At 43.8% G+C, this 24792-nt stretch overlaps 1 protein-coding gene across 1 annotated transcript in view; it reads left to right on the forward strand.

Annotated features, from left to right (window-relative positions):
• The first annotated feature begins 1328 nt into the window (after window positions 1-1328).
• The window catches only part of TEX264 (testis expressed 264, ER-phagy receptor), a 124834-nt gene continuing 101370 nt past the window's right edge, over window positions 1329-24792 (forward strand). The window contains exon 1 of the mRNA XM_078776793.1: window positions 1329-1751. Coding sequence (XP_078632919.1) covers window positions 1482-1751 — 270 coding nt within the window. The 5' untranslated portion in view covers window positions 1329-1481. The remainder of the gene's footprint in view (window positions 1752-24792) is intronic.

Raw genomic sequence — 24792 nt, forward strand, 5'->3', positions numbered from 1 at the left:
CGCACCGCGGAGTACGTCTTCGTCTGGCACGACGCCCACCGGACACCACTGCGGCTCCCGTACGACGGGCCTTTCCGTGTGCTGGAGGTGAAACATTTCACCTTGGACATCGGCGGTACTCCCGACCGCGTCTCCGTGGACCGCCTCAAGCTGGCCCACCTCGATGTGGACCACCCACCGCCGGTGGCTTGGCCCCCACGTCAGGGCCGCCCCCCTGCGGGCGGACCCCCGGCACTGCCCGGCCCCGCCGGCACGCTGCCCCCCGGCCCCGCACCCATCCCGGGTGCAGCCGGAGGCATTCCAGTGGGCATCCCTGCACCCCGGACGCCACCAGTCGTCAGAGGGCGCTTCGGCCGGGTCATCCGTTTGCCCCGCCAACTGACCCTCCAGGTGCGCGAGAATTCTGGGGGGGCGCGTGTGGCGGACACGAAAGCTCACTGGCGTGATGGCATCATTCCGCGCACCAAGTGGGCGGCGGCCATGCCCGAGGGGTAGGCGTGGCCTCGGGATATACACGGGGCACAAAGCCCCGAGCACGGCAGTGCTACAGTAGGGCTCTTTCAATAAAGGCTCTTTTAATTCACCGCGTTGTCCGCTTCCTCCTTGGTAAGCAAGTAGCGCGCGTAGCACCGCGCTTCAGTGCAGTACTTACTTGGAGTTGATAATTGTGATTTTTCGGATTATTTCTGGTTCTTGTACTTATTTGAGATTGACAATTGTGATTTTTCTGATTATTTGAGGTTGTTGTACTTACTTGGAGTTGATAATTGTGATTTTTCTCATTATTTGTGGTTCTTGTACTTACTTGGAGTTGATAATTGTGATTATTCTGATTATTTGAGGTTGTACTTATTTGGAGTTTTGCGGTTGTTGTAGTTATTTGGAGTTCTTTATTGTGATATTTCTGATTATTTGCGGTTGTTGTATTTATTTGGAGTTGTAATTGTGATTTTTCGGATTATTTGCAGTTGTTGTAGGTATTTGTAGTTGTTAATTGTGATTTTTCTGATTATTTGCGGTTGTTGTAGTTATTTGGAGTTTGTAATTGTGATTTTTCTGATTAGTTGCGGTTGTTGTACTTATTTGAATTTAAAAATGTGATTTCACTGGTAATGGTTGTTTATGATTTTTAATTTATGTTTATGGTGATTGTGGTTCTTCGGTAATTGTTATTAATTATTTACTTTTTTTGATTATTTGTTGTTTATTTGCGGTCTTGTAACAGCTCCCTCAGCTGATTGGGCGTCTTTTTATTGTATTTGATTCTCTTCAGGTTTTTTTTGTGATTCTTTTCAGTTTATTTCTTTTATTTGCGTCTTTGTGCATTTTTTTTTGCTAATCGGTATTTTTTCTGCCCATTTACGTGTCTGTGTGAGGGGTTGATTTTTTTTGAGGTAAATTGTGGAGTCCTCTTCTTTTTTTCTTGACCTGACAGCTGACAGAGAGTGAAGAAGATTCTCAGCATACCGGCGTGCGTCGTGATGGCGCTCGGAGTCGAGGTTCCTTGGTTTCTCGTCTCACTGGTGGCGTTGCTTGTGCTCTTACTTGTCAGCCTACTTGTGCTGGCACTTCACTCGGGCCTGCGGAGCCCGGTGGTGGTCCGAACTGGGTCGCCGCCCGTGGGAGCGATCACCGTGGCCTACAAGAGCGGTCGAGGCCCGTACGGCTCTGTGGGCCCGGTCTTCACCGAAGCGGCGAGCATAGGTCCCCGCTTGAGGTCCATTGGCTTGTACTATGATGATCCGGCAGAGGTAACTCGGGTGGTGATCGTTATGCCTATGGGGTTGTCGTGATGATCGCGCCGTTGTTTTCGCTGTGGTATAACGGTCTGAGTACTTTCACAGCTGATCGGGGACATGAACTAACAAACCGACTTCCTGTACAGTGACTGAGTTTACACGAGACGAACGAGACGCAAATCCGTCACAAATAAGCACCTGCGAGTCCTCGGATGGCGAGGACCCCGAACACAGAGTATGGATCCAGACCGAGGGTTCAAACTGTTCCACTGAGTTCGATTTGTTTGTTTCTTCAGCGATAGTTGTAGTTGTTGTTGTTTTCACATGGTTATGGCACAACACTTTCACTGTGTGATAAATCATGAATACTCTAGGCCACTCCTCAGTTCACGTGTATTGCTTAAGTATTACAATGAAATATCCTGTTTGAAGAGGTTTATAATGATGAAATCATACTTATTATTAGTCCCCTACCGGTGTGTGTGTGTGTGTGTGTGTGTGTGTGTGTGTGTGTGTGTGTGTGTGTGTGTGTGTGTGTGTGTGTGTGTGTGTGTGTGTGTGTGTGTGTGTGTGTGTATATATATATATATATATATACATACATACATACATACGCACACACACACACAGGGTCAGCCAGAAATATGGTTATTTTTAACACTCGTGTAAAGGTAATAAAAAGTTTTTCAAAACAAATTTTTACAAGAAAGTGAAGCACATAACATGACATTTATTTGTGGAAAAGAACATCTCGGAGATGCGTACCATTTCGTCTGACACATTCCTCCAATCTTGGACGCCAATTATTCATGACGTTCTGCATCATGGCCAAGCATTCCCTCACAAAAATTATTGTGGGCAATCATCATCTTGGCTTAATTCCTGGACAGTTTGAATTTTATAGGGGAAAAAAGTTTCAAGCCTTATGCAATATGCGGCGTAGTGAGGTGTGAGAAATTCTTAAGGCTGATGTATGCTTTCGGCTGGAGAGATGCGGACTTCTCAAAACTGACTCCTTTACACGCTCAATGCTTTGTGCCGTTCTTACTGATTTGGGTGCTCCCGGCGGTTTCTCTTTTAAAGTTGAACCGGTCCTCTCCAACCTCTGAACCCATAACTTGATAGCACGAACAGACGGCACATTTCCATGACGTTGAACATTGAAATGGAGTTTGAATTGACGTTGTGGAGCAGTTGCACTATCATTATTCTTGTAAAAAGCTTTGATGGCGAAAGCCAGTCTTCACCAGTCTTCACCCGACCAGTTCCACACGGTCAATCAAGTGCCTGCAAAAAATAAAACTAAATTAGTGAAAAATAAAAATAATAAAAATGCATGTTATGTACTTCAATATCATGAATTAATTTATTTTGAAATACAATTTTTATTTCCTTCACACAAATTTCAAAAATGACCATTTCTGGCTCACCCTGTATATGTATATACAGACTTGGCATTTAATATGGAATATTTTTTTTGTGGGGGTGAACTTACTTTTCAAGATGACTTAGAACCAAAAGTTCATTGGAATTATGTTGAAATTATTCTAGATTTTGTTACTGTGACCTTTAAAAGAAACAAAAACCACATTTGACATTTCGAAACAAATAAATTGATCCTTGAAAGTGATGTAAACTGATATTGAACTCAATTCACGGACAGTACTGTGTTAAACCTCTGTACGTTTTGCAGAAGTATCTCTTTATTTTACACATGAGCCAATTTTTTTTTCAACAAAAACAAAAGTTAAATCATGACTGGGATTACGGACAGTAAAATTACAGTTCAGTACTTCGTGTAACCCCCACGAGCATTCAGGAGAGCACGTACACGTTGAGGCATGCTGTTCACGAGATTTGCCAAGGTTTGGACAGGAATCGCTTGCCATGCAGTGACAATAGCCTGCTGCAATTCACGCACAGTGGTAGGCTGCTGGACCAAGTTGTCGATTTGACGCGTTAATTCTGCCCACAAGTTCTCTATCGGATTCATATCCGGGGACATGGCAGGCCACTCCATATGCTCGATGCCACGGTCAACAAGAAAGTGTTGGATCATGCGAGCACGATGAAGCCGTGCATTGTCATCTTGGAAGACAAAGTTTCCTCGAAAGGCTGCACGAGCAAATGGAAGCAATGTTTCTTCCAGAATGGCCCTGTACTTGAACTGGTTCAGGTTTCCAATCAGAACAACCAGGTCAGTTTTGCCCCCTGCATGAAAAGCAGCCCAAATGGTTACCCCACCACCTCCAGCTTGGACTCTTGGCACTATACAATCTTGGTTGTAGGCTTCATGCACTTGTCTGCATACTCGGACGCGGCCATCTTGACGATAGACCAGAAATCTAGACTCGTCACCGAAGGTCATGTGATTCCCGTGTCCTGGCTGCCATTGACGGTGCTCTCTGGCCTATTGCAATCGGCGCTGTCTGTGTTGTCTGGTCAGGCGTGGCTTTCTCAGGGGACGCCTGGCACGATAGCCTGCTTGAACCAGTCGTTGGTTGACTAGCCTTCTGGATACAGGCACATTTGTCGGTTGCTGCCACTCAGCCCTAAGCCGATTAGCTGACTTGGTACGGCCATTGCAGACTAACCGGTGCAGCTGGCGATCATCTCCTTGTGATTCTGCGGGGACGTCCTGGCCTCTGTATTGGAGTAGGGACACCCCTCTGAGCATTTCGTTTCAGGATCTTTGACACCTGACCTTGAGTGATGCCATACTGCCAAGCAATAGCACGCTGTTTCATGCTGGAATTTCATAAAGCCACCACTCCATGACAAACAGCATTGTCAAGTTGACGGACCATCTCCAGAGGAAGCGGCTATAACTTTTGTAGACGTGCAGCCGTTGTTTTCCACGAATACAGAACCAACAACCCTTATATACCCGATTGTGAAGCCAATCGTCAAATGTACCTGTCCTTACATTTTGTCACGCCACCTGTGATATTATCCTGTTATTGACTTCTTGCTGCGACAGACAATCGTTGACATGGTTCTTTTGACAAAGAAATCGCTGAAGCATAAAAGAAACTCACCAGATTGATATACTGAGTTCAGAAAGTAAACCCAAGTCAAGAATAAAAAAAATATTCCATATTAAATGCCAAGTCTGTATCCGAGCTCGTATATATATATATATATATATATATATATATATATATATATATATATATATATATATATAAAATATGCATGTTTGTACACATAACTTACGCAACATGCGTAGACGAGGTCAAATGGTTAAAGTGTGAAGCAGATCAGGAGGCTGATAAAACGTTGTATGTTAATCAAAGTGTATTCATTAATGAGTGACAAGATAGAAACACAAACAGAATTCACCCTCTTATTAGAAACATTTTATTCCTTAAATTAATTAAATACTCCTAACTAGTGTACAAATTAATCCACCCTCTGGAACTGCAGGTATTGATTAGTGTTGGATTTGCCGCTCATTCTCGTGAAAACTCACTGTACAAAAAATCGCTTTATTACCTTGATGGGTGAAACAGCTGTGAAAGGACTCTTTGGTTCCAATTTTAGGATTAAACTTGGTTCTATGGGGCATTGGGGCATGGACTCAAACTAGTTGGGTCAAAGTTGGGAGCATGTGTTTTTGTAGTTTACTTGGATATCTCGTACATGTGATCATGAGCTGTACCGTACTCATTACAGAACGTTTGTGCTGCCGAAGCAGTTTCTTGACGTGGGTCGTGCTGGATGGTTTGCCAGTGCCTTCCCAGGAGTCAGTCAGAGCAGTAATTTGGAAGTATGTCGGTGCGAGCTCTCGCTCTTCGTAAAGGATGCCGTGGGAGCTTTCACGTTCACCAACTAATGCCCGCAGACGAGGACGCCCAGTTTAACGTCCATCCGATGGAAGGCACCTACATTGATGCCTCGTCCTGACTGTGAAACACCGGATGACAGTATAAAGCTGCATCGGGATTTGAGCTTGGGCTGGATGGCTTGGACTTGTGTATTTGTGCCTCTAGTCAAGGCCATCATGCCAACCCCTGCATATTTACATATTATGTACTTCTACAAAGAACCTTAAAAACAGGAGGTGCTTTGGCCCATAATGAATTTGCCATATGCACCCTTTGCCTTCTCTTCCACATAAACCTCAATCTTGTTATTCGCTTCATCAAAATTAACCTTCACCTTAGTCTTTTTACTTAACTTGCTCTTGGCAGGAACATTATGATTTATTATTTGAGAAATATATTGGGATCTTTGTTGTCCAAAAATGAAATGTAGACTGAAGCACACAGCATGTACTGAGATACAGTGTCCCTGGTTGTACTTCACCAGGACAGTAGTTATCCTGGTCAGAAGAGAGAGTATTGCATTTGAGTCATTTGAGTTTGTCTGTCTGTTTGTCCGTACAGAATATATGATTTTCTCTGCAACCATTGGTCCGATTGACAGGAAATTTTCACCATAGGTGCAACTCCACATTTGTTAATGATAATTATGACATTATAGGTCACGTGGTAGGGCGCCATCTTGGAAAAAAACCCCAAAAATTGCACCTCTATTTCTCTGAAAGTGCTGCGTAGAAAAAAAAATGAGACATGGCTCATTGCAAAGAACTCTCCATGTGGAATAACATATGTTAATGGTGATGTCATTGGTGCCTCCAAACATGGAGATGTGCTTTACCAAAAAGCTCTAATTTCGTCTCATCTGTCCACAGGACATTCTCCGAGAAGGATTTTGGCTTGCTTAGGTGTGTTTTGGTGAACTCCAGTCGGATTTTCTCAGTAGTGGGGTCCTCCTGGGTCTCCTACCATAGAACTCACTTTCATTGAGTTGGCGATGGATGGTGAGAGTTTAAACTGTCGTACCTTGTGTCTGAAGGTCAGCTGGAATCTGTTTGGCAGTTGATCGAGGTGCTTTCTCCACCATTCGAACAATCCTTCACTGTAATCTTCGAGCAAGTTTTGTCTTGCTGCCACATCAAGGGAGGTTGGCTAAAGTGCCATGGGCCTTAAACTTCCTGAAAACATTGTGTACGGTGGACACAGGAACATCGAGGTCTCTGGAGATGGACTTGTAGCCTTGAGATTGTCCATGCTTGGCTACAATCTTGTGTCTGACCTCCTCAGACAATTCTCTGGTTTTCTTTCTTTTCTCCATGATCATTGTGGTACACACAGTGACAGAAACAGCAGAATGACTCCTTTTCTCTATTCAAACTGGTTGAATGAGTGATTTTTATTTTGCAGGCACCTGTAGCTCACCATAGGTGAGTTAAATTCCAAATTAAAGGAGAATCACCTGCTTGAAATCTCACTATTTCTAACAACCTCTAAAAGGTGCCAATAATATTGTCCGGGCATTTTAGGATCTCTGTGTGGAATAAGCTAAGATTTAGTAATTTTTTCAGCTTTTTTTGTTTTATTCCCCTGCAAACCAAAAGAAATACAAATGTGGATACCAAAATATTTTTTAATTTCAACAATTTTCTGGAAGAAATGGTGCATTATTTGAAAAAAATGCCAAGGTGCCAATATGTTTGGCCACGACCGTATATCATTTTTGGGCACATGTCTCAATGGTGAAGAATCACTTAAAAAAATTATATTATCCGGTTCTGGATCTGAATCTTTACCAAAATCGTTTTTTACTCGTCTTTGCCACACACCCAACCTGTTCACCAAGTTTCGTCGGAATCCATCCACAACATTTTCAGATATCCTGCTGACACAGGCAGACAGAGGGACAGGGGTGAAAACATAACCTCTATCTACGTTCGATGGTGGAGGTAAAAAATACTTCTTTCTGTCCACCATGTACAAGGGAGTTTACGGAAAACCCAATCGAGTGTGTACATACCTTCGGCCTAAGTGCCATTCTGTGTGAGTACCCAGATGTGTAATGCACAAGTCGTAGTCTACGCCACTGTGGGATTAATGAGTTGAGGGCTTTGCAGGGACGGTGCAATGTGAGAAGTTAAAAGAGCACAAAGATTAAAATTTTAGCCTTGCAATGTTAAGTGTAAAGAAAATTAAAAAATTATTTAACTGTTGAAATCTATGATGAAGATCGAAGAGAGCTGGCTGAAGATATTGTGTGAAAAGATGTTGCTGTCGAGCTGGAGCTGGAACTGTAAATGGACAGAGTTGGAGGAGGGGCATTTTGCTGAATTGCGGATCGCGAATTGTCACTGATGTTTCTTCTCGTCTCCTCATAGTCGTGCGACTTTTTCTGGAGGTGGCTAAACATCACCGTGATCTCAGTTCATTTGTGTGGAGCTCAACATAAATAAAACAACACCCGATAGTCTAACAACGGCGTAGCCGGGCTTGTATCTGCTGATTGGGGAGAATCTGCTGTCCCCCTGTCATGTGACCATATTCTCAGCTCTTATTGGTGGACGTTTGTGAGGGACATACATACACCTGACGGACAGACAAACACTATTCCAGATGGCATTGCCCAAGGGGCTGCGCCGTAAAAACATGGCTGTTGAATCACCTGACCGATGACATCATAATTTTTTTTTCTCGACCAATTTATCCCAGATCACGCTCAATAAATTTCATACTGATTGGATCAAGCGTTCTACTTGTCGATTTATGATGTCATACTGAAGACAGGCACCTATGACATCATTAACCTTTCCTATTCCCATGGGATGTGCTTTACAATGATCCACCTTTCAATTTTTTCAATTTAGCAGTTTTGGAAATATAGAGATGCAATTTTTTCCGTTATTTTCAAGATGGCACCCAAACCACATGACCTACGACGTCATAATTATCATTTAAAACTTCCACAGGAGGCATTCTTATCGTGAAAATTTAGTGTCAATCGGACCAACGGTTGCAGAGAAAACGAATTTTAAAGGGAATAAGCATGCACAATGCCGGAGGAAGGAACACATACACATAATGTATGTATTCTGTTATGTAACGCTGTTCCATAATGTATGTAACGCTGTTCCAGACCGCATTGCTCTACGGGCTACACTGTAAGCACGCACATCAAGCTCTTTCACCATCTTTGCCCAAAGACTGTGAGCACGCTCCAGGCTCTGTACTTGGGTTTTCCTTGCTGTTAAAAAGCAAGCATTTATGAGATGTTTTATTTAATCACCTTCCTAACAACATGTCTGGCCATGCAATAAAATACTCGCGCACTATTGTATTGCTGAGAGTGGTCAACAAAATATTCTGTTCCGCTTAGGAGGTATTTGAGTGCGTTGTCGAGAATCTTTTACTGTATTCAAACAAATGCAGATAGATTTGGCCTGAGCATGTTGTTAGCTGTCAGAGCTGGAATGACACTTGTGATCAATTTAAATGGTTTTTGGTCCATAGCCAGTGGCAGCAGCCCCATTTTGAGGTTGATATTCACCCCGCACGAGCGAAGCCAAAGTCGGCGTTAAGCAACTGGCTCGTTTTTTGTCTGTCCACAGATGACCATTTATGATCGAGGGACTGCTTCATTCCAATTGAATGTTGTATTTTTGCACAGTGTATGACACTCACCCCCCCCACCCCCCCAACCTGCTAGTCCCAATCCCGATTTTGCATCCAATTCAGAAATGCTAAATCTTTGGACATACCCCTCTGTAGAACACAAATATATAAACAATTGGCGAATCCATCTTTGACTGCCATGCTCAATTCCATGATTTGAATGGATTATAATAATTACATGATGCGTCCCAATATTATAATCTTAAATGCCCATGCCCCGTTCTTTTTTTGTATGTTTTATTAGGTTTTCAGGGCGAAGTTGCCTGGAAGCCTATTGTTTTTGTTAAGATTATTATTCTAATGCTGTCAATTTTTTCACCCAGAGTTTCACAAAAACAGTAAACCCGATCAACTTGAAAATTTGGGAGTTGTTCGATCCTTATGTGACTTGGCGCATATCATTTTTGTGACGTCATTGGTCACGCGATTTGGTCGCCATCTTGGATTTCTAGAAAACCTTAAATAAGTTCTTCAAAACCGCAGAACGGATCAAAGCGAAATTTTAATCATATGTTCGACTACCTATGGGGACAAAAGTTTGTGAAAATATAAGTCATTGGTCACATGGTTTGGCAGCCATATTTTATTTAAAAATCTAAACCTCTTAAAAATCTACAAAACTGCTTAACTGATCGATGCGAAACTTGAAATATACGTTTACACACGGATGGGGAATTTTTTTTTGCAAACTATGATGTCATCAGTCACATGGTATGGTGGCCATCTTTGATTTAAGGAAATACTTTAAACATCTTTCTCCAGAACTGCTGAATGGATAAATGTGAAATTTATTTTATACTAGGGCATGCCCGTACTATATATATATCTAAAATTATATCCCCCCCCTCTATTTACATGAAATGGTTTGGTCCATTCGCAAAGCCAAAGCGAACGGCTTGCGAGTACGGTGACAATCCCCCCCCCTCTATTTACATGAAATGGTTTGGTCCAAAGCGAACGGCTTGCGAGTACGGTGACAATCCCCCCCCCTCTATTTACATGAAATGGTTTGGTCCAAAGCGAACGGCTTGCGAGTACGGTGACAATCCCCCCCCTCTATTTACATGAAATGGTTTGGTCCAAAGCGAACGGCTTGCGGAGTTTGGTAAAGAAATCGCCATAGCGTGCACAAACGCGCAGGAAAGCGAAAGAATCGCAAATTAGTTTTAATTAGTTTTAAAACATAGTTTAACGCCAACATAGTTTGCCAACGTGAAATAAATGAATACGCTCTCAAATGTGCCGTCCGAGGCAGAGTCTGTTCGGCACGTTCGGCACACGTGATAGCTCGCTGCTCTCTGATTGGTTGAATCGTTTTTTGGACATAGCTCGGTAACTACTTGTCCGATTAATATGAAACCTTGAAAAGGCACATCCTCGGGTCCCCAGCAATATACCTGGCAAGTTTCAAGTATATCGGACCCGTGGTTGTCGAGAAACAGCGGTCACAGACATACAGACATACATACATACATACATACATACACACAGAGATTACTGGAATTATAGATAGATGATCAATTCCAAATGGTAAACTACAACGCCACTCAGTAGAGCGCATACTCCCGCTGTGGGTGGCCGCTGCTGAGCCCTATCTTCCAATGTTAAAAAATCCTTCAATAAATTCCTGAATCCGGAATAATATCCTGAGCTTCAAAAAAAACTAATCAATTCTTCCTTATCCCAAGGGTAGTCATCCCACCAACTTTCATCCAAATCCGTTCAGAACTTTTCCAGATATCTTGTTCACAAACACACGAACACACACATGGACGAACGGACACGATCGAATGCATTACTCCCTGGCGGGAGTAATAACTTTTCTGAACGATGACGTCATCAGTCACATGGTCTGGTGGCCATCTTGGATTTTAAAAAGGACTTTAGAAACCCGTTTCGAAACCGCTTAACCAATCCAAACCAAACATTACATATATGATCAACTACTCGTGAGGAAAATTTATTGACTTCGGAAGAGTACCCGTCCCAAGTGACGGGAAAAGCTAGCATAGAATCCCCCCTCCCCTGTTTCCTCCCTCCCCCACTCTCCCTCTCCCCCACTCCCTCCCCTGCTCTCCTCCCAATCCCTTCTCTCCCCCACTCCCTTCTCCCTCCCCAGTCTTCTCTCCCTCCTCCAATGCCCTCTCCCTACCCCACTCATCTTCATGTGTGTTCGAGCGGAATATGTAACCATGCCAAACGGTTTTTTTTCAACCAAGTAAATCGATGATTACCTGTCTAACGGTAGATAAATAGCTGTAAACTTCAGAATTTTTTTTTCTACAACCTTTAAAATATTTATTTTATTTATATTGAATTGTAGCGTTGCACACTGTGGAGCACAAATCACATTATTGGCATTTCAAAATCATTCCCTTTAGCAGTACTTGGACAAATTATTATGCCATTTTACGTCGACCATTTCGACCAATCCAAATATTCCGCTCACGCTCTGTATTGGGGAATATCGAGATTCAGACAAAATGGCGGCTCATAGGATATATAGATTGTGCTCGGAAACGCAATAAGCAAGAATTGAAAAGCCCCCCACCCCCTCCCATGTGTCTTTTTGTTCTCACGCCTTTGATGGGTAAAGTGTTCTATGAACGCTCTAGTTTATTGATGAACAGTATGTATCTTGACATGGGTATGTGGTGCCTCTGCATTGGAGCTTGGTAAATTTTAGGGTTGGGCAAGCATGAATCGGACATTACAGAGGCAGTAGGGTTCTTTTGAAAATTTATTCACGAGGTAAAAGTGTGATCTTCCTACTTGGGTCCAAAAGATGAGCCTTCCTCATATGTTGTGTTTGTTTTTGACTTGGATGGTTTACCTTCAATTCCACAAAGGTAATGAATTAGTGTGTTTGTCCACTCACTGTATGTTCAATGATCTACCTTTGTCTTGAATCCCTTGACATTGCTGTGTTATCGTCTGCTCGGGACATACTTGCTTAGTCGACACGCTCTTCAATGGTGATGTCTTGATGAGACACAAGTTTAAATTTTATCCTTTTGTTAATGTGCAAGTTGTCACAATATCGGTTCTCAGAACAGTAGCCCAAATCAAAATACAGTAGCTGTAAAAATAAACAAATAAATAAATAAATAGCAACCTGCAGAAAGTGCAGATGGACCAATCAAGAATGGGTGTTCGGATGGTATGGGATTTGATGTGACATGAGGGCCATATAGAACAAGAATCATCCCGTGACAGTTGGGCTTGAAGCACTGCCCACCAAAATGATGTGATGTCATCTGGCATGGCGAAGGCTTTGAGAAAGGTCTATTTTGACTGCCTCAAACAGAATCTAAGATGGAGTTATTCATGAATTGACATTCTGTGAGCAGAATTGTAAAACTGTTGGTTATGCCAATGAGGTGTTGTGACTATGCATGGAGCAGTGAGAGAAGAGGAAAACGGACGGACAAAGGGACATACATCGTCTCTTTGTTTTAGCTCACCTGGAACGAAGTCCAGGGGAGCTTATGTGATGGCGCGTCTTCCGTCAGTCAGTCCGTCCATCCGTAAACACTTGAAACTTCTTCGAAACCGCTGATGGAATTGCGACCAAATTTGGCACAAATTATGTTTGTTATGTTGTAACTAAAGGCTGTTCACAGCATTAAAAAATATCGGAATCTGAGGGGGTCTACCGGGGGTCAAAGTGGATCCAGGTTTGACCCTCCAAAATAGGAATTTATTTTTCCTCTAAAACTACACACACTATTTCGACGAAACTTAACTACAACCTTCAACACCCACGATGTACCAAATTTTGTTCATGGCATAAAAAAAACGGGCCCTAAGGGAAGGTGTTTGTGGGGGAGGGTTGGTTTGGTTAGGGGTTGCCCCCCCAAAATATGTATTTTTTTGTTTGTTTGTTTGAAGTCTTATGATTATGTTAGTTTGATTTTACATGCTGCCCTGTCTTCTAGCAACCATTGAAATTGGTTTAAAATACCTTTAGTCATGGAGTATACTGTTTATTCTACCAGGTGAGCGCCAGGGGTATTGCCCCTATGTTTATTTGAAAATGTGGGACAAATGGACAGGAAATGGCATCTCTGTTAATTTTTTGTTGAATAAATTATTGAAAAGTCAATTTTTCATTGTTTTTTGTTCAATTAGATCACCTTTATCTGTAGATACTGTTTAAATGAAGATCAACATTGATATGTCCACAAATGTTAAAAAGGTTAAAAAAACATTTCATGGGGTGTACTTACTTTGTCCACATGCAAAATTTGCATTTATGTTTATTTAAATTATACAATGGACTACAAAATGTAAATGTTTCATGATATTTGTTATATTATATCACCTTTATCTATCAATATTGTTGAAATGAAGATCAAATAGCTGTATGTTGAAAAAGTCAAAACTTTACATGGGGTGTACTTACTTTTTCACGTGATTGTATATGGATACATAGTCGAGACTTTTGAAAGAGTGAGTACTAGTACACTGAATGGATCAGGATGCGACAGGACAAAATAAACAGAAGAGAGAGGGGGAGGGGGAAACACCAACAGCAGAGTTGAAGGCCAATATAGAGGCAGACTTGGACAAACAAAGGATGCTGGGAGGAATGGGGGGGGGGGGGGCAGGAGGGGATGCATGGAGTGGACAAGATTGATGCAGAAGGAAACTATCAGGAGGGAAAACTACAAATTTGGAAGGAGTGATTCGGGTGAGGTTGGGCAGAGGGGGGAGGGGGTGCTATTGAGCGTAGAAAAGATCATGGGTTCAGATTGGGGATGATCTGAGATGGTGGTGAACGGCTATCTTGAATACCTGGAGGGAAGAGAATGTGGAAGTTGCTTCCACAGGTGAGGATAAAGAGGAACAAATGAGTGAAGTTGAGAAGTGATTCTAGATTTATGTAGTCTCACCAGTCGGGGGTTGATGGTGGAGCGTGTGTGCCCTGCAGAAACATGGGGGAGGGTGTTGGGAGGGGAGTGCGGGGGACAATGCATGGAAAGAGCGGAGGGTGCAAGACCAGAAAGAAAGCTTTAGAAGACAGAGAGACCACGACCTGTCTGTGATGGTGAGGTAATAGGCCCATCGACTCAGCTTCATCCTGGGAGATACCAATAATCGTGAAGGCTTTGGTTGCCATGGTGTCAAGCTGAACAGATGTGAGTCAGGGGAGCCAGCCTTGAGGGGAGAGCAGTACACCCTCAAGCTGGTGATGAAAGCTTTGTAGGTGGACATGAGTTTAGGTGTGCCAAGGAAGGACTTTGTGCGATGGAAGATGCCTCGTTTACGGCTAGCTTTGAAGGCCAACTTTAAAATGTGTTTTGCCCAAGAATGATCATGGCTGGGTTTGCCAGACAGTCCTTTTGGAGAGAGACGTTGAGTGTGAAATTTGTCAGGGTTGAGAGACATATTCCAATTGTTTCATCAGCTTGTGCTTTTGTCCTGGTATAAAGAGAGGGAAGAGGCTGCAGCCTGCCTGTCTGAAGGATGGAGGATGTCATGGCAGAGGGTGGAGTTATCAGCAAATATATAAAGGGGATTTACTAGAGTCAGAGAGGTCATTGATAAAAATCAGGAATAGTCGGGCCCAGAACACTGCCTTGGTGCACTCCTGCCTTGACAGGGAGAGAAGATGTCAGGATTCCGTTGAGAGGCTCATGCTGGCTACGAGAGTGGAGGAGGCAACATCAACAAGTGCTTGTGAAAGTCAACATATCTCAATGCTGGCAAGTCTGGTATTTCACTCAAGCAGATTGGCAGTGACTGCAAGCAGCCATCTCTCTTCAGGACTAGTCTCCCATATCTACTGCCCCTGATGTTAACTCGGCCTGGGAATTCTTCCACAGAATTCTGCTCTCTCTCATGCACAGATTCATCCCATCTCATCTTCATTTATCCTACCCTTCTTCCTGCCCATGGCACACTGACTCCTGTGGTGAAGCATTTACTCTGAAACAACTTGCCTTCTCTTCTTGGAAGGCAAATCCGACCGAAGGCAATCTCGGTGGTTTCCAAAAAGTCCGCAAAGGTATGTGTCCACTCTCAGGAGAGCCAGAAAGCAACATCTGTCCAACCTCAAGAATGAACCTTCAAACTTGTCTTCTTCCTCTAAAACCTAGTGGTGCCTTGTTGTGTGTCTCTGGTGTATGCTCCCCTTCCATCCTTTCCCTCTCTTGAAATGGCACCACAGCCGACTCCACTCGTGACAAAGCTGAATGCCTCAATTCTGTGTTTGCTTCCATAATCTTGTATCCCCAACCCCTCACTCTCTGTATCCATCCTTCCCTGATGTACCCAACTACTCGTGGATTCTGTCTTTTGCACCTGAAAAGGTTTTACTTCTTTTGCACGTTTTGAGTTTGGGTTTACTTTGGTTTGAGAACGTTTTGCACCTGAAGCTTCTTTCAACCCTCCGCTCTGACTCAGACGGCAGCAGTTCATGTGTCATATAAACCAGTTGTGCTGCTCTTGCACATCCTCTCGTTGCTCCTTTCCCCCTGTCATTTGCACTCGGTCATCATCTATTGCTTGGAAGTCCTCCAACATCACTGCACTACATAAACATAGGGGCAATACCCCTGTCGCTCACCTGGTAGAATAAACAGTATACTGCACTGACTAAAGGTATTTTAAACCAATTTGAATACTTGCTATAAGACAGGACAGTATGTAGAATCATACCAACATAATCATAAGATGTAAAACAAACAAACAAACAAAAAAAAACACCTATTTTGGGGGCAACTCCCCCCCTCCCCCCTCTCCTCTAAGCCCATGTACCTCAGACCCCAATTTTTCCAATGCCTTGAACAAACATTGGTAGATCATGGATCATAAAGGTTGTGGTGAAGTTTCATGAAAATTGTGTGTGTGTGTGTGTAGGTTCTGAGAAAAAAGCAAATACCTATTTCGGTGGGAAAGCCTCCCCACAGACAGCCTTAGACACTGATTTTTTTTTTTAAATGCCAGGAACAAACCTTGGTACAACATTGGTGATTAAGGTTGTGATCAAGTTTTATCAGAATTGCATGTGTAGTTTCTGAGAAGAAAGCAAATACCTATTTTGGGGGGAACTCCCCCGTACATCCCCAAAGGGGCAGATTTTTTTTTAATGCTGTGAACAAACGTTGGTACATCACGGATGATGAAGTTTGTGGTTAAGTTTCATCGGAATTGCGTATTGCAGTTTCTCAGAAAAAAGAAAAAACCGAATTTGGGGGGCAACCCCTCCCCCCCCCCCATAGACTCCAAAGGGGGCAGATTTTGTTTTTTAATGCCGTGAACAAACTTTGGTACATCATGGGTGGTGACTGTTGTGGAGAAGTTTCATCGAAATTGTGTGTGTAGTTTTAGAGAAGAAAGCAAATATCTATTTTGGGGGGGTCAAACGTGGACCCACTTTGACCCCCTGTAGGCCCCTAAAGGGTCAGATTTTTTTTTAATGCCGTGAACAAACTTTGGTATATCACGGGTGATGAACTTTCTGGTTAAGTTTCATTGGAATTGCATGTGTAGTTTCTGAGAAGAAAGCAAACACCGATTTTGGGGGGGTCAAACCTGGCCCCACGTTGACCCCCAAAGGGGAAGATTTGTTTTTTTAATGCCGTGAACAAACTTTAGTCACAACACAACAAATATCATTTGTGCCAAATTTGGTCACAATCCCATCAGTGGTTTCAGAGAAGAAGCTTCAAGTGTTTACCCACGGCCGGACTGACGGCACGCCATCGCATAAGCTCCCCTGAACTTAATTTCAGGTGAGCTAAAAAGATGCTAAAACTGATACCCTTAACTTAACTTCACAGACCTATCAGCTTACTTCCAATCATCAGCGAAGTAATGAAATCCATCATCGCAGTTGATATGAAAACCTTGCTTTTCTCCAATAGCCTAATCTCAGATCACCAATTTGGTCCAAGACCAGGTCACTCCACCTTGGAGTGGAGTTGCTTCTACTCAGCCAACTCACCCAGCTGTTTCTAATCACCCAACAATGAATGGAGGTCCTCAATATCAGATATGAGGTCAGGGTCGTCTCTCTGGACATACAGTATCTCGTGCTTTTGATACAGTCTGGCGTCCTGTCTTGCTCTACAAACTCTCTGCCTTGGGCATCCAAAGCTAACTCTCCACACAGCGTACTGACTACTACTCTTGTAGCCAACATGTCACACTCAACGGAATCCTTTAATTTCCTCTCCCTATCAAGGCTGGAGTGCCCAATATAGTGTTCCGGCCCAGTGTATTCCTGATCTTCATTATTGATCTCTCTGACTCTTTAGTAAATCCCCTTTATCTATATGCAAATGGCTCCACCCTCTGCCGTGACATCCCTCATCCTTCAGACAGGAAGGCTGCAGCCTCTTTCCCCTCTTCAGACCTTGAAAAATCACTAGCTGGTCAAACACTCCGAAAACATCTTTCAACCCTGACAAATGTCACACTCTCACTATCTCTCTCTAAGTGGACCGTCTGGCAACTACCCCTCTCCCCCCCCATCTACTTTCTTAACAATCCTTTTGAGGAAGTCAAGTCATTCAAACACCTCGGTCTCATAATCAGACCTACAAGGCCTTCATCCACAGCTTGATGGAGTACTGCTCTCCCTTCTGGGCCGGCTCCCCTGCCTCACATCTTTCTCAGCTTGATGCTGTGGAAACCACTGCCTTCAAGATCATTGGAATCTCCCGTGCTGAAGCTGAATCAATGGACTTGTCATTTCTCAATCGAAGATTGGTCGGTGGTCTCTCTGTTTTCTACCGCCTTCTTTCTGGTCTTGCACCCTCTGCTCTTTCCGTGCTTTACCCTCCCTCCCCCATCCCTTAAATCCCCCGGTCTCTGCAGGGCACACACCTTTCACCATTAACCCCTCTTCTGGTGAAACTACCTAAATCTAGGATCATTGCTCACCTACACTTATTTGTTCATCCTTTTTCTCATATGTGGAATAAATTTCCACATTCTCTTCAATCTCGTTCTTTCCTTCGGGTCTTCGAGACAGCTGTTTACCACCATTTCTGATCATCCTCAATCCAAACCCGTGATATTTCCTACCCTCATTAACCCCTCCCAAAGCCTCCTAATCTTCAAGTTTTTCCTCCTTGGTGTTTCCTTCTCCATGCATGCGTGTTTTGCTTCCTCTTTTTTTGTCTGCTACGTCTTGATTCATTTGGTGTGCTAGCTCTTCGATGAGCCTCAACTATGTATACAACAACAACAAAAAAATCTGATCAGGAATGTCACCAGAAGTCGGCCACGACTTGATGGTTCAAGATAACTAGATAGTGTGCAAGTGTGCAATGTGCATGCATATCCTCATTCGTAGAAACGTGGTTTGAAACTCTATAATGATAAGAAAGAATGGGAGTAAATAATTTAAAGCCATTTGCTCTCTTTCCCAATGTTTATCTGGTTTTGAGCATCACTATACTCCATTTGAAAGTGGCCCTTCTTTGCCCATATTGTTTTAAGTCAGGCTCTTTAACTGTGCCTTCCATCATAATATTGCTGCGGTTTTGAGATTTGCACATATTGATCATTAAAGGTTAAACGGTTGCCCCCCATAGATAGTCCACGAGCAACACGTAGGCCACCTGTAGTATTAGTTATGTCATAGTATGTGTAAGTATAGGCCATTTCCCCTATTGATACCTGCATTGTGTAAGGACATGAGATTAGGTCCCCTTCATTTTTGCGTCCACCCTTCAATTCCACCTCGATGGGCGTAATTGATCCCGCGCCCCATTTGGCTGACCCACTGAGTTTATTACGCTTTGGCTGCCCGCAGCATTTGCTGCCCTTTGCTCACTCACTAGTCGAGTAACACGAGGTAGGCCTGAGAAGGAGGAGCGCGAGGTCGGGGTGGGGGCGGCGTCAAGGCGGAGCGTCAGAGGCGATGACGGTAAGAGCCACCAGCCAACCAGGGCTCTGGCGGCATGGCATGAGAGGGCGTGGAGAGGCGCGTCTGGTGAGTTCTAGAAGGTTCGCGGGGCGTGCCTATATAAGTTGCTGCACCAAGCCCTTGAAGAGGACACATTGGAAAAGGACTTAGTCAGGACTTGAGGGGGCGCGCGCATTGTGAGCACTCGTGTGGAGAGAACTTCGTGCGATATGCGGTTGGAGGCATTGAACTGTAACTCGCCATCGTATAACGTACGCGTCAGAGGAAAGGCAGCCAGACGCGCCGGTGGCGAATAGCGCTTACTTCAGCCACGCGAGTAAACGCGGTAATAACCTGCGAGTGATTACTCGTCAACCGCCAGAGCCCACACCCTATAATTCGCCCCGTATTAACCCTTGTGCGCCAAACGACACGCGGAGAGCTCCTGCCTTCTTTACTTACCATCTGCACGGGACGAGCCGGAGACCGAAGGGAGCTGCACGGGAGCCATCCTTGGACGCGGACCATCATCCTGCAGCTGCAAGACCCGTGTGAGTGTGTGTGATGGGCCCATTTGTCCTGGGTATTAATTAAGTTAAGACTGTTTTAAGGCTGCACTGTGTCCCCTTTTTCTCTGAACCATTGTGAATAGTGTAAATAAAACCTGTTATTCCTTTTTCCAATTCGACCGCTTTTGTGATTTATCCATTGAATAAGCGTGGTACGAATAAGATCGCTAGAACCGGGTTCACCATATAAATGGCACGGATCGCGTGTACGCACCGCTCGGCGTCTCAACACGCGTGGTTCGTGCGGGGCTTATTTCCTCGTTTCAGGGCAGCGCGAGTAATTAGGTAATAGCGATTCTAGTCCTAATACCCTATTTCGCGCTGTCCGGGAAGGACGTCATAGGTCCCGGGTCCTGCCAGGCCAGTCAACGACAAGGGGACTAACCCCCTCCTTGGTAAGGGGAGAAGGCCGGCGGCGAGATCCGCAACAAAAAAATCTGATCAGGAATGTCACCAGAAGTCGGCCACGACTTGATGGTTCAAGATAACTAGATAGTGTGCAAGTGTGCAATGTGCATGCATATCCTCATTCGTAGAAACGTGGTTTGAAACTCTATAATGATGAGAAAGAACGGGAGTAAATAATTTAAAGCCATTTGCTCTCTTTCCCAATGTTTATCTGGTTTTGAGCATCACTATACTCCATTTGAAAGTGGCCCTTCTTTGCCCATATTGTCTTCAGTCAGGCTCTTTAACTGTGCCTTCCATCATAATATATATCAATGTATCTTTTGGGAAGGAATCGTTAATGAAGTGTTTAAATATATTTTGCTGTTTGCATTATATTTGTTTTGAGGTGTATAGTACAAGCTTTGTCCATGAGGAGGAGCTCTAAGATTTGTAAAACGATTGTTGAAGATTCTTCAAAAATTTGCTTTGATTTTGTTTGAAATTTTCACCATTTGAGGAAACCTTTGCTAGTAAACGTGCAGATCTTGCAACAATATGATTGTGTGCGTTGTGAAGCTTGAGAAATTTTTCAGCTGGTTTTTATTGTTGAATACATGACTTGTGAAAGAATAAGAATAAGAAGAAGAACGAGTAAAATAACCACTTCGTTCATGTCTTCAGATGAACCTGGTGTTGGCTTAGCGGTTAGGGTGCCGGCTTGGGATATTAGGATCCTGGGTTCGAATCCCGGTCGATCGCTGAATTAACGCCAGGGGGGTTTACTCAGCCTGTCATCCTTCCGAGGTCGGCAAATTGAGTACCAGCTTGCTGGGATGAATGATCACGGTGTGTACCCCGATTCAGAATAGGTACACCGTATCCCTGCGCATCGTAAGAGCGTGACCAAGGGTTGGCGTCAGGAAGGGCATCCGGCCATAAAAACATTGCCTCAAACAGGGAACCATGATTGTCATGGGGCCCGCAAGGCTAACCCCTGCTCTAGCGGGGAAAATGGCCTTAAAACGATCATTCATTCATTTCATTGTTCATGTCTTCAGATGCATAGGGCTGCCGATGTAGTTTTTCCTTGGCTAGGGGGAACTCTCCTGGACGGGTCCCCACTTTGACGAAGAATACTCAAATGGCTCCTTCCCAGTAAGCTGGTACTAATTTTGTCGACCTCGGAAGGATGACAGGCTGATTCAACCCACCTGGTGTTATTTTAACTGCATGACGGGCTCAAACTTAGGACCCTAAGATCTTAAGCCAGCCACCTTAATCATTAAGCAAACACCAGGCTTACTCGTGGAAGAACTATAATATATGAAAGTTTCCATTCTAATATGCTTCCTTGAAGCTTTTCATAGGAAACGAGAAATGTAAAATGTATATGGTTAGCTGTTAATGAATAGAGATATGTGTGCACATCTTCTATTTGAACTACCACTTCAGTTTACAATGGACTACAAAGGATTATTTTCACTCCTGGTGGTCAAATCATTTTCCTGTCGGTTATATCTTTACAATGTGAACGTCTTTCTGACTAATTTTGAGATGTTTGTAATTTCCAAACATTCTATGATAAGAAAATTAGAAGGTTGGGTGGGAGATTGGAAGAAGGGTGGGTCACGGGTGGGAAGGGGCCCTGTGGTGGAGATTTTTTTCTCTCTTCACTTGAAGGGATGTGCATCTGTATTTGTGCTTGTGTGCAGATCTGCCATATGCACATTCCATATGCACATATGAATGTTTCTTCCAGAATGGCCCTGTACTTGAACTGGTTCAGGTTTCCATTCAGAACACCAGGTCAGTTTTGCCCCCTGCATGAAAAGCAGCCCAAACGGTCACCCCACCACCTCCAGCTTGGACTCCTGGCACTATACAATCTTTGTTGTAGGCTTCATGCACTTGTCTGCACACTCGGACGCGGACATATTCACGATAGACCAGAAATCTAGACTCGACACTGAAGATCACGTGATTCCAGTGTCCTGGCTGCCATTGACGGTGCTCTCTGGCCCACTGCAATCGGCGCTGGTGGTGTTTTCTGGTCAGGCGTGGCTTTCTCAGGGGACGCCTGGCATGATCGCCTGCTTGAACCAGTCGTTGGTTGACTAGCCTTCTGGATACAGGCACATTTGTCAGTTGCTGCCACTCAGCCCGAAGCCGATTAGCTGACTTGGTACGGCCATTGCGGACTAACCGGTGCAGCTGGCGATCATCCCTCCTTGTGGTTCTGCAGGGACGTCCTGGCCTCGGTATTGGAGTAGGGACACCCCTTTGAGCATTTCGTTTCAGGATCTTTGACACCTGACCTTGAGTGATGCCATACTGCCGAGAAATAGCACACTGTTTCATGCCGTAATTTCGTAAAGCCACCACTCCATGACAAACAGCATTGTCGAGTTGACGGACCATCTCCAGAGGAAGCGGCAATAGCTTTTGGAGACGTGCAGCAGTTGTTTTCCACTAATACAGAACGCAACAACCCTTGTATACCTGACTGTGAAGCCAATCATCAAATGCACCTGTCCGTACATTTTGCCATGCCACCTGTGATATAATCCTGTTGTTGACTTCTTGCTGCGACAGACAATCTGTGAAATGGTTCTTTTAACAAATAAATCACCAAAGTGTAAAAGAAACTCACCAGATTGATATACTGGTTAAGAAAGCAAACCCAAGTCAAGAAAAAAAAAAAATTCCATATTAAATGCCAAGTCTGTATATATATATCTTGTTTATTCTCACATCTGCTGTGATCGTTATACCCCCATTAAGGTTCGGCATTGTTAAATCCTCAGCCTTGTTGCAAAATGTTTGCATACGATCAGAATTCCAAATTTTATTGTAATGGACAAAAGGACAAAAGGCTCAGATGAATAGGCCAAGCAGGTCAGGCTACAGATGGTTCTTTAATACTAATCGGGTTAGATGGAGATGGGACCAGGTTGCTGACATCTGTGATGATCGGCAAATTTTTAGAAATATGTTAGCGGCCTGACTCAAAGAAAATTTGATACAAGTCCCACAAAAGGAGTTGACCTTTGACTTTGAAAAGGAGTTGACCTATCCTTTTGTCGGACTTGTATCAAATTTTCTTTGAGTCAGGCCGCTAACATATTTCTAAAAATTTGCCGATCATCACAGATGTCAGCAACCTGGTCCCGTCTCCATCTAACCAGATTAGTATTAAAGAACCATCTGTAGCCTGACCTGCTTGGCCTATTCATCTGAGCACATGACTCGTGATGCTGGGAACTCGGGTTCAAAATGTAATTGATTTGTGTAGTTGTCTTTCCTTGTACTGTTTTTTTAATTTCTCCAGTTTAGAATGTTTGGAAGTTTGTTTCTCATGGAAGGCTCATGGAAGAGCTATCACTTGCAGACAAAGACACCGGACAACATGCAATTTGTCTTCAAGCAAACACAACTGTTTATCTTTGGGGAAATGACGTAACTTTCCAGAATGCATTGGATGCCAATGGCCCTTCCTTTTTGACGTAGCTTTCCTCTCCATAATCTGCGGGGCTGTTGAGAAGAAATCTTCATTTCGCCTTACATGGGATGCTCACCCACAGGATTTAACTGTGCTCTATCTATCTATAATTCCAGTAATCTCTGTACGTTTGTACGTTTGTTTGTCTGTGACCGCTGTTTCTCGACAACCACGGGTCCGATATACTTTTAACTTGCCAGGTATATTGCTGGGGACCCGAGGATGTGCCTTTTCAAGGTTTCATATTAATCGGACAATTACTTACCGAGCTATGTCCAAAAAACGATTCAACCAATCAGAGAGCAGCGAACTATCGCGTGTGCCGAACGTGGCGGACACACTCTGCCTCGGATGGCACATTTGAGAGCGTATTCATTTATTTCACGTTTGCAAACTATGTTGGCGTTAAACTATGTTTTAAAACTAATAAAAACGAATTTGCGATTCATTCGCTTTCCTGCGCGTTTGTGCACGCGATGGCGATTTCTTTACCAAACTCCGGAAGCCGTTCGCTTTGGACCAAACCATTTCATGTAAATAGAGGGGGGGGGGGATATAATTTTAGATATAGATATAGTACGGGCAATGCCCTAGTTCTCTAAATTCAGAGAAGCACAAACCATTTTTTCTTTCTTTGGAATGACGGCCAGGATCGGAATCAAACCGGAGACCAACTAGACTGGCCAAGTCCATTGAGACTTGTGTTAATGATGTCGAGTCTCCTCGGGCAATGAAGGCATTGCCTTTCTATGGCTGGTACACATGGGTAAGTGTGCGATATAGATGGGGGGTCGCCACTCCTTTCCGTCCCTCTGCTGACCGTTGGGGAATTCACCCTCTTCCGCCCGTGCTGTTGGAGTCGACTGGACTCTCATCCACCAGATGTGCAGAGCCATCTGCCATTTAAACCGCATGGCTGCGGACCGTTACCCTGGTAAGGGGGCTGACAGGTACTACACCTTGCCCACAGGTGACCTGGGGTTATGCAAGGCAGGGGCATCCATCTCCCTGAGGTATCAGAAGACACCCGCATACCCTTGTACTACCACAACATTGAGTGTATTTCATTGTCTAACCACCATTACACTGAGTAAACTTGATGTAGAAGTCTTCCGATATCTCGATATCTCGTAATGTCCTTGTCTTGCACGTGATATGTGTACAAGCTTCTCAAACACGAACATCCTATTAATAATTAATTGACTGGAGGATTTTATCCTCAATAATGTCTGTTTCCATTTACTCA

This window comes from Myxine glutinosa, chromosome 4, assembly GCF_964187855.1.
Source record: "Myxine glutinosa chromosome 4, kmMyxGlut1.1, whole genome shotgun sequence".
NCBI classification, from domain to species: Eukaryota; Metazoa; Chordata; class Myxini; order Myxiniformes; family Myxinidae; genus Myxine; species Myxine glutinosa.